This window comes from Mya arenaria, chromosome 9, assembly GCF_026914265.1.
Source record: "Mya arenaria isolate MELC-2E11 chromosome 9, ASM2691426v1".
NCBI lineage: Eukaryota > Metazoa > Mollusca > Bivalvia > Myida > Myidae > Mya > Mya arenaria.
The window spans coordinates 25,059,860-25,070,760 of NC_069130.1; the positions used below are offsets into that span (position 1 = coordinate 25,059,860).

At 34.7% G+C, this 10,901-nt stretch overlaps 1 protein-coding gene across 3 annotated transcripts in view; it reads left to right on the forward strand.

Moving 5' to 3' along the window:
* LOC128246941 (activated CDC42 kinase 1-like) overlaps positions 1-10,122 on the forward strand; it is a 28,663-nt gene extending 18,541 nt beyond the window's left edge. For all 3 annotated transcript variants that reach the window (XM_052965506.1, XM_052965508.1, XM_052965507.1), the window contains one exon: positions 333-10,122. In XM_052965506.1, the coding sequence (XP_052821466.1) occupies positions 333-2,310 (1,978 nt within the window). In that variant the 3' untranslated portion in view covers positions 2,311-10,122. The remainder of the gene's footprint in view (positions 1-332) is intronic.
* Positions 10,123-10,901: the final 779 nt, after the last annotated feature.

Consider the following 10,901-nt stretch of genomic DNA (forward strand, 5'->3'; position numbering starts at 1 on the left):
ATTTTTGATACATAATCATTTTTTTTCCTAAAGCAAATACATATTAAACATGTTGTTGAATTTTATAAATAATGTTTATGTTTCTGAAAGCATACACATATTAAATTTGTTGTTCTATTTTGGAACATAATGTTAAGGTTTCATAAAGTAAACACATATAAGTAGTATATTCCTGAGAAAACTAGTTAAGAAAAAACTGTCTGTAGCTATGAATAATATCATAAAAAATTTAATCATAAGACTGTTATAGCCTTCGATCAAATTCTTTAATGTTTGTGTTACATGCTGCTTTCTAAACTTTGAATGAAATAAATATGTTTAAATCAACGCAGGTCTTGGCCAATGAAGTCCGGACATACAAAAGTGTATCGTAGAGAGAGTAATGAAAAACCGCTTATCGATTTCAATGACGATTCCTCAAGTAATCAAGTGGAAAGAACTTTGGGGAAGCCAAGTTCGTCAAACGAGATTAGCTCCATTTTTGACTCTTTGTTAACTGGCAATAGTTTGCAATATGGAAACCTGGATCTACCACAGCCTCTTATAAGGGATTCCATGGTGCAGCAAGATCCGTTTGAAATCAATCCATCTTATTATGCAATACAAAAACAGGCTTCTAAACCCACTGATTTAGATGTGAGGCGGAAGCAGACACCACCAGCTCGACCTAAACCCATAGTGTACAGACGCACAACTTCAATAGAAAGCCAACATAGTACTGACAGTTGGCAAAGTTTTTCGCCACCAAAGTGCACTGGCATTAAACTGCCACCTGAATACAGGAAACGCGATAACGCCTCCCCAGATACTACAAGTGTTCATTCGGCATATTCATTGCCCCCTCAGAAAGTTGACAACATGGACAAGCCAGATTCATTTCATTCCGCAGGCAATAGTCCCCAAAAGCAACCATCAACGCCAACTAAATCTCAGTCCACAAAAGCTGTTCTTGAAGAATTATTCTCAAAAGCCAAACCTAGTGTAGCCAGTAACAAAAATCTCCTGAAAAACAATTCTGTTCAGCCCGAGAAAAACATTCAACAGTCAAAGAATGTTGATAAAGCTTTTGATTGGCTGAATGATGCTTTGAATAATTTCCAGTTAAAAAAGGCGGGAAAATCTGATTCAGACCCTGTATTAGGAAAACAAGTGCCTTCACCTTTTTATGATCAAGTACCCAATGAAACAAGTTCAAATAATGCAATGTACACACGATCCCCTCACCAACAATTTTCACCTGGACAATACCCTGTACAGTACTGTGAGGTTCCGAATGAAAGAACAGGGAATGGAGCTTTAGCAGCAGGTAGTATTCCAAGGTATGATGATGTACCTCAATTTGATGATCCGAGGGACGTTAAACTTCCGACGGTGCGTAAAGATTCAATATATTCCCCACAGAGTACGACATCTACATATTCTGACTGGGGTGATGATTTTGATAGTGATATAGAGGAGCTAGGACAGACTGTGACTGGAAAGGAGGTCAACACACCGGCCCCTCCCCCTTTACCTAGCCGGGACTATGGTGCAGTTAGTGACTTTCGCGCGATTAACGCTTCAAATAATGCTGCACATAATCAAGTTTCTATGGTCTCCAATTTGCATGAAAAAGAGCATAAAGCTAACATATTTCCAATAGTTCAAGACGGGAAACAGTTAAGTCATACTCACTATTTCCTAATACCAGCAAAAGGTGACGAGCGGGGGGAGAAAGCAACAGCAGCTGTACGGCCGTTCTCCATAGACGGAAACCAGTTTATGAATGCAGAACAAGGTAGACATGATTATCAGAATGTCGAGGAGCTGAGAGTATTACCGAGGGAGCTGTGTCATGAGGCTAGCTCAAGACACAGCAGTTCTGCAGAAGACCTTTATCACAGACAACATTCAAAAGATTCCTCCTCGAGTGCAGGTCACTCGTGGAATAGCCAACACAGTCAAAATGTTGATTTGAATCACTCGTATCCACACGAAAACAGAAAACGACACTACAGCCGAACAAACTCGCATCAGTCCGAGTCGCTTGAGGCTAGCATAGACTCTCAGCGAGACAAAATCAATGCCTTACAACAATCTGTTATAGGAATCACTGACGAAGAATGCTACGCAGCACTGTGTCACTGTCAGGGCCATGTTGGTAAAGCAATCAAGCACTTAAAAACGGAGCAACTGTTTCGGCTCGGTTTAGCTCCCCGTGATCACTGTTATAGGTTACTGGAAGCGCTAAAGTGGAATCTCGAACTTGCCAGCTCTGTTATGTTGGACGAATATAAATCTACAAAAGCTTCAAGGGAAAGTGCTGTGTAGATGGATGTGGGGAGATAGGATGATTAAAGAATGTGATAAATTGCATGTACGTTTTGTTAGCTGTTATTAGTCATGATTTTTTTTTGTTATACAAACTGGTGAAATGCTAGTTTGTAAAAGGCTACGTCAGGCGGCTGTTCCCAGTTAAAACTGAATCATTGGCGCAATATTAAATTTATATAGCAGACTTGTTTCTAAGTCTTACTGTTAATGAAATACTTGTGCACCAGTCAATCGTAACCACGTGACCCCCAGGTCCGAGGAATAGCGGGGACTTTGACTTTCGGTCCAGTCTACCCCGGGTAAAATCCCCGCCCTGCGGTGATGAACAGATGGTAAAATCCCTGCCAGATGTACCGCACCCCAGGGACCTTAGGTAAGGCCCATTCCCCGCTATATTTTTGCGAACACAAAACCACCACATTCACCCGGTACTGCGGGGCCACCTGGAAGGTAAAAACACTGCTATCCCCGGTATACCCCCGGACCTGGGGGGGGGGGGGGGCGTGGTTACAATTGACTGGTGCATTATGTATTGAAAAAGGATAACCAATGCACAGGTTCAGTGATGGAATTTACATAAAGGCCAGTTTAAATTAATAACATTGCAGAGTTTTACTAACAAATTATACAAACTTCAGCGACAGACTTAATGTTGATAATGAAATAACTAATACAAATGCTTTTTATTTAGTAATATATTATTATGTACTATTTATAAGTTAAGTAATATACACATTTAAGTCTGCAGTACATTCTTGGAGCATGCAGCTTTAATGTTTTCGTCAGTTTTATGATGCTTAAAGCTGCACTTTCACAGATGGATCGTTTTGACATGTTTTTTTAAATGATTAATTTGCTATTTTTGTGTCAGTGTCTGGATACAGCGATATAAGACTGCTTATAAAAAAACAGATCGTAGTTTATTCTTTTAACGTTCGAAAAAATTGATGTTTTATGACCAAAAACATTACTCATGCTTTAAGAAATCTGAAATTTACCAAACAATTGAGATCTGTTCTACTGTGAGTGATCTAATTTGACTGAATTGAAGGCACTGATGCCATGATCTACTTTGACTGAATTGAAGGCACTGATGCCATGATCTACTTTGACTGAATTGAAGGCACTGATGCCATGATCTACTTTGACTGAATTGAAGGCACTGATGCCATGATCTACTTTGACTGAATTGAAGGCACTGATGCCATGATCTACTTTGACTGAATTGAAGGCACTGATGCCATGATCTACTTTGACTGAATTGAAGGCACTGATGCCATGATCTACTTTGACTGAATTGAAGGCACTGATGCCATGATCTACTTTGACTGAATTGAAGGCACTGATGCCATGATCTACTTTGACTGAATTGAAGGCACTGATGCCATGATCTACTTTGACTGAATTGAAGGCACTGATGCCATGATCTACTTTGACTGAATTGAAGGCACTGATGCCATGATCTACTTTGACTGAATTGAAGGCACTGATGCCATGATCTACTTTGACTGAATTGAAGGCACTGATGCCATGATCTACTTTGACTGAATTGAAGGCACTGATGCCAGAATAATTTTATTCTTAGAAGTAAGAAGTGTTTAAACTGACAATCTGTAAGAGTGCAGCTTTAAGCCTTAACTGCGTAATGTTTAATTATGATACTATGTCTTGAAGTGCTAAAGTAATGTATTAGGTTTAAAGTTCATGGATGTATAACCTTAACTCGACAGCTTTAACTGTAACTGAAACTCCTTATAGACTTATACATTTCATTTTAAGGTTAGCCATCCATCATGAGGAAGCAAAGATGTGTTAGTGCGTTTTAAATATTAACATCAAGATTATTTCTATGTTTGAAGTGACACTCTTATTCAAAATCAATGCATACACAATGTATACAAAACATAAATTCTGAGTGATAATCCTCTAACTACTTACTAAAATGTATTTTTGGAAAATATTATTTACTGATAAAACTATTGTTACCGTGATTTTAAATAGCAAAATGCAAAAACATGCAAAAATATTAAATGATTGGTGAGTGCTAAAAGACTTACTGTGATCTACTATGGTCACATAAGGTAGAAATACTGTGTTTTCTGCACCTTTTTTCAAATTAAACTCTGTATCCTTCATTAGAACCATTGTTTTTGACATTTATTCATCTTTTTTGGTATAGTAAAACATTTGAATTAAATGTGGTAAATCTTCTTTGGGAGTAAGAGTGCATCTTTAATCTGTTATTGATTAACTAATACATTACAGTATATTATTTTTGCTTGGATTACATTTTTAAAATCAAAATATGAGCACACTGTTATGATATGATATCTAAAATGGAGGTAATATAACAAAATTATACTTTGGTTAAAAAGCAATTTTATTAATTTATTTCTTAAATAACACAATGTCTATATAAGGTTAAAACTTAAAATATAATTATTCAACCCTTTAAAATGAATTTTCAACAGTAGCAATTTTTGGTATTAATGATGATGGATGGATTACCGTAAATGAAATATGTTGCCATATTGTCCAGCTGATGTTACCTTTTGCAATCAAATTTGGTGCACTAATTGTTCGATGCTTTGGAAATAAACACAACAGTGCTATAATTCTATATGAGTATGATATTTCCAATTTTCCGTAATCTGTTTTATAAAGAAAAAAAATGTGGTATTTTGATGGTCTTATTGTCATTGCTGTAACTGTTGTTGTCATTGTCATCATGCAAAAAGCTTTAATTTTGGCCATAAATAACTAGCCAAGATATTTGACTTTAACTTGGTACACATGTTGTAGAGATAACCTCCCCATGTACGGCAATCCTTTTCTTTGAGTTTTTAAAGGCTTGCTTGCTCCCATCATGGCTGCATTATGACTTGATTGCTTCACATCCCCCAGTGTCACTTAACAAACTTGTGAATTCAAAGAAAGAATTTCGGATATTAGTCAAGTAGTTTTTGGTCTGAAAGTGTCAGAATACCTAGTCAGGTCACATGTACCCAGTGCTCATCGATCTGGGTTAAATAATTGTTGAGTGATGCCGCTTGTTCAAATAAAAAACAACAACAACCAACATTGGGGTTTGGCTTAGCTCTGCGATGCTCTTGTTCACGATGTATTGTGCTGTGAATATAAAACTAAGCAAAAAGTCTTGCATTAAATGCTAGTGTTGTAACACTCATGGAATTGGTAAAAAATATATTGAGAACAATTACCTTGCATAACTAAAACACTACCATGGACAGCACATTGTTTTCAAAATTGGTGCCCCAATAAAAAGTGCTTTTTAGAAATAAGTGAAGGATTTTACTGGCTAAAATAACAATATGTTTGTGTTTTGTCTTTTGAAATTAAGTAGTGCTACGGATTCAACTGTTATCGGCTGCATGTATAAATGTACATGTATTGTGTATCTAGTGTTTTATATAAACAGCACAAAAGTGTGCTTTGTAAAATGTTGTTAAGCTGTGTACACTGCAATTGTTGTTTTCTCATTTTTAAAGGGTACAATTAGGTATGACTCCCAAAAAGTTCCAATTGGATGCATATTATCTTAATACACACATAATGAATGTTCATGCATTTATAGATAGGCAATGAGACCATTTTACTTTTTAAGGTTTTACTTCCCCTCTGAATACTCTTCAATTGTTAATTGGAGGTGTTTGGTAGGTTTTTCCAGCACTGGTCACATGAACAAGAACAAAGTCTTGGATGCAAGAATGAAAAATCTAACACTGACCTATGTAAAGAATTTTTTAACCATAAGAGGTCAATTTTATATGTTACCAATTGACTCAAATAGTGCTATGTGTAAGATAAAATTTACAAAAATTCAAATGTTTGGCACACTAGCTGTTCGATTTTTTAAACTCATATCATTTTTTGGACCGTACAATAAATAAGTATGTTGATGACTCGTACTGATCACAATACTTTGAGGCGTTTATTGTTGTTATTGATATTTTATAATGTTTATTGATTACATAAGTACCATTCTTTTGGTAAAAGCTTTATTATTTACTGAAATATTAAAACATGCTCTTTTTGATATATTCTCACCAAAAATAGTGTCTATGATTGTATAAACATCACATTATCATAACTTTTTAACTGAACTGTAAATTGAATCTCTGGAAGAATATATTTAATGAGAAAAACAATTTGAAGCCTTTAAGGCCTTTAAAACCTTGCCTATTTTGGCTGTTAAGCCTTGAATATTAATCCAATACCGTATACTGTATATATGAACCAGACTATATGATCATCATTTATTTTTGTTTCATGAACATTTGTGAAATGGCTTTAGAAGTTTTGTAGAGTAATTGAAATATTTTGTGTTTATTGAATGTCATATCTTAAAGTTAATTAGTCAGGATTAGTTCAGATAAGTTAAGATAAAATTAGATTTATGTATCTGGAGAATTTATATGTGTTCATTGTTCAGATCCACTCTGTTTAAATTTAGTAAATAAACCAAAAAAAAGGAAAAAAAATATCCATGTTCAGATAAACTCTGTTAAAATTTGTTTAATGAACCATAAACCAGAACAAATATGAGTGAAAATGCCCATAAAAGATACATCCGAATTGCTTGTGCCTTTTAGTTACCCATCGATGTTATCTTATGAAATAAATGTTTTAAACACAAACTTGTTAAGTAAGATGCCATATGTAGTTATTATTTAATTGATAGATTTTATGTTTGCCCCAATATCACGAAAATACTTAAGTCAAATCTCAAGTTCAATCTCAACTCATTTTACCATATAATACAAAATATATTGGAAATAAAAATATGTTTTTACAAATTTTAAAACGCATTCTTTCATTGAATATGCTGATCAAAACCTTTCGTCTAGATTCCAGTTGAAACCTTTTTTATAGCCAAAAATGTACTTGAGTTCCATTCATTGCCTTTTAACAATTACCCAAGTATATATTTTTGCTCTAGAACAAGATTTCTTTGAAATATTGTCAAAATCTTTCAATAACACATTCTATAAGAAAATAGGTTTACAAAAAGTTTGAAAACATGCAAGATTTTGAATAATACGATGCTTTTATGTGGTAAATGGAGTTGAGATAGAGATTGAGATTTGACTTAAGTATTTTCGTGATAGATTTTATGTTGGTGTTCATTAATGTTATTTAATTTTGTTATATTACTAACTGGCCAGTAAGTCAGCAATAATGCTGTTCATGAACAACAGTTTGTGAAATTTGTGGGTTTTTTTACTATGCATTATAGACAGTACAAATATTGCCATTATTTTCTACCGTATGTTAACTTTTCTGTGATTGACTTTTGTTCTGCTTCCTACAAAACCTCAGTGTTTTATATTAGGTTTTTTTATTAATTCTTAACTATCCATGTGAGTGGTCTAGTGTTATAGGTCTGTCTCTCACCCAAGAGGTTGTAGGCTCGATCCCCACCAGGGGTAATTTCTCACGGCCTCGCAAAAAAGGACACAGTACTAGTTTCTGCCCATGCAGGAAACAGACTCGAGACTGATCTTATAGTGATCTTATATTAAGCTATAAGCTTTCATCACAATCGAGCTAAAGTAAATTAGTATAAACCAACTATCCACCAGAAATAATTGTTGTTGTTTTTTGCTGGGAATATTGACTGGTAGGTTGTTAAACTCCTGTAGAATAACAAGGAACATTCTTAAATTTGTTGTAAAATCTTTTATCCTTACTTAAAATTTGTTAATATAACCATTAGATCTGCCCTGAGTTCAGCTTACACTAACAGTCAATCACGTTAGTGAACTGTTTTATTTCATATCCCTGTTGCATCGCAGGGCATACACTGCAAGCAAGAAAACCCAATCACAAACATATGCCACAAACACCTTGTACGTTAGCCTTAATGAACGTAGGGCTATTAATATAAGTAATAAAATCCATTACGGATTGAAGATCCATTATTGTGATATTATGTATGTGTTCTATTTTAACCTGTCTTTTGTCGGTATTAAAAAAGCGTCTAGGTATTGTTATACCCTTTGGCATTATATTAGTTGTTGTGCCCCTTTATCAAGTGAGGGGAACCACAGATGAGGGTGGAGCTCGCTCTTGTCTTAAACATATAGTCATAAAATGTCTAGGTATTGTAATGTCGTTGGCTTCGTCATCTTTTTAGTGCCCTGTTATCAGCTGTGGAAAACCACAGACGAGGGTGGAACTCACTCTTGTTTTCAACATAATACACTGACTGTTCAGAACTTTGTTAAAACCGCACTCTCACAGATTGAACGTTTTGACAACATTTTTTTTTTTTGTCTTGGAACGAGCCAATTTTTGCAAAAAACCCATTGAAACCAATTATATAAGACTGCTGATAAATGCTTATGTTTATGTTCAAAAATTGACGTTTTATGCATTTTTCTTGAACCGTTACTAACGGTTCAAGCCATAAAACATTTACTTTCAAACGGAGATATGAAAATTTGCGATCTGATCTTTTGTCAGCAATCTTTTATCATTGGTTTGCAGATATTTACGCAAAAATTTGCTCTTTCCAAGACAAAAAATTAAAAAGTTGTAAAAACAGTATATTTTTGAGAGTGCAGCTTTAAATTGAACAATGTTGTTAATGTCGTCGTTGTTAACTTTCAAATCTTGACTGCTCTGAAAGGTTAATGAATCTCATCGAGATCTGCTGTATTTCTACCTAGATTTGAGACAACTGTAACAGTTTCAGTTGTACCTTTTTTATTCAAAGATATAAAAGCACATCATAAAACACCTTACCTTTAAAAGTTAACTATGATGCCGTTAACAAAGTTGTTAACTTTAAACAAATTCTGAACAATCAGCCAATTGTCGTAAAGAGTCTAGGTATTGTCATGGTCTTGTCCTGAGTTCAGTTAAGGCTCACTCACGTTAACTAGCAGTTTTCTTTTATATTCTTTTTGCATTGTAGAACATACACTGCTAGCAATAAAACAAATTGTAAACATTACCCACAAACCTTTATTGAACTCCGATTTGCAAAGTTATTATTCTGCAACTAAATAACCATTATAAGACATTTACATAAAACTTTGGTGCATGTTACCATTGACAAAAGGCACTTGTATATTAAGGCCTTTAGCTCTGACTTTAATAGGAGTCATCAACTAATGCCTTTTTATGACTGAAGACACAGACCAGCATTGCCATCCAATACTAGTCCTCTTGGCAACTACCGTATTGCCAACTATTCACCAATAAATTTTGCATTGTTTTTTAAAAGTCTGGAGCATAATTGTGATGGATATTTACTTTTAGGTGGCTTTCTTTATCTGGGGCCATGATTATGGAAAGTCTCAAGTTCAAGTCTAGACTCAGACTCAGAAAGCACTTATGTTCACATACAAAGAATCATCTTTATTTAATTTGTTTGATAAACATATATTTAAATAATGGTACTATTTCAAGTAGTAATAAAATAAAGCAAATATCACCATCAATAGTCAACTTGAATGAAAGTTACAATGAATTGAAGATTTGCAGCTTTGCCACTCGAGTCTGAACCCGAACTTGAGACTGTTCGTACTCATGGCCGCTGGTGTCATTTCTTTCATCGTTGTTATAAATATAACCTTACATACTTGATGTTGTAGGATCAAATTTGATAATGAATATTGACTACCATATCACAGTTATTGTTAGTTGTCAAGTGAAGATTTTATCTTTGTTAATTAATACACAAGCAAAGTTTTATAGGACTTTTTATTCTGTTATGTATGATGTATTTGATAAAGATTTGATTTTGATACCTGATAATAAATGGATAATTCTAAACTGAAACTGGCTTTTGTTATCTTGAGCTTATAAATGTTCTATAAAATGCCAATTGGAGTACTGGGTAATTGTACAGCTAATCTGTGGGACTTTCCTAGTTTCTTGTAACAACGGGTTTTCTCCTTAAGCCCTTCCATCAAGTTTCATGCCTTATTAACAGTCAAATCCATGTAGGTGCTTAACGTCACCAAACAACCAGTACATCATTTATGTCACAATATAAGTATCTATTATGTGTTTTCGGTACGGATAGGAAAATCCGACCAGAGGGCACGCGCGTAAGCGGGTAACGAGGCTTGCCAAGTTACCGGTCACGCAGCGTGCCCGAGGGTCGGATTTCTTTATCTGGACCAGAAAAATATAATTGATATTTTTTCTTGCATACCTAAAATTATGAATTGTGGAAAAATTGACGTAGAAAATGCACTTTTGTACATTTCACAAAAAAAAAACGTGTGCGACGTTGTGTACTGAAGTCATAAAGTGCAGTAATTTTAAATCACTATTGACGTCAAATAGTTCCTCTAAAAATCACGCTTTAACGATTATTTATTTTCAATTTTAATGAAAAGTATTGCATACTTATATTTTTGATTGCACTTTATTGAAATTGCATAATATACTAAAATAAAACAAATAAGAAGTGGCACGTTGTTGCGCGTGACTTGTCTTAACATAGGGGTGTAAGACAAGTTTTTCAAGCACTGGTCACTTGACCGGAAACACACGTCTGGTATGCAAGAATAGGTAGTCTGGTTAGCACACTCCTTTCTTACCAAGGGTTC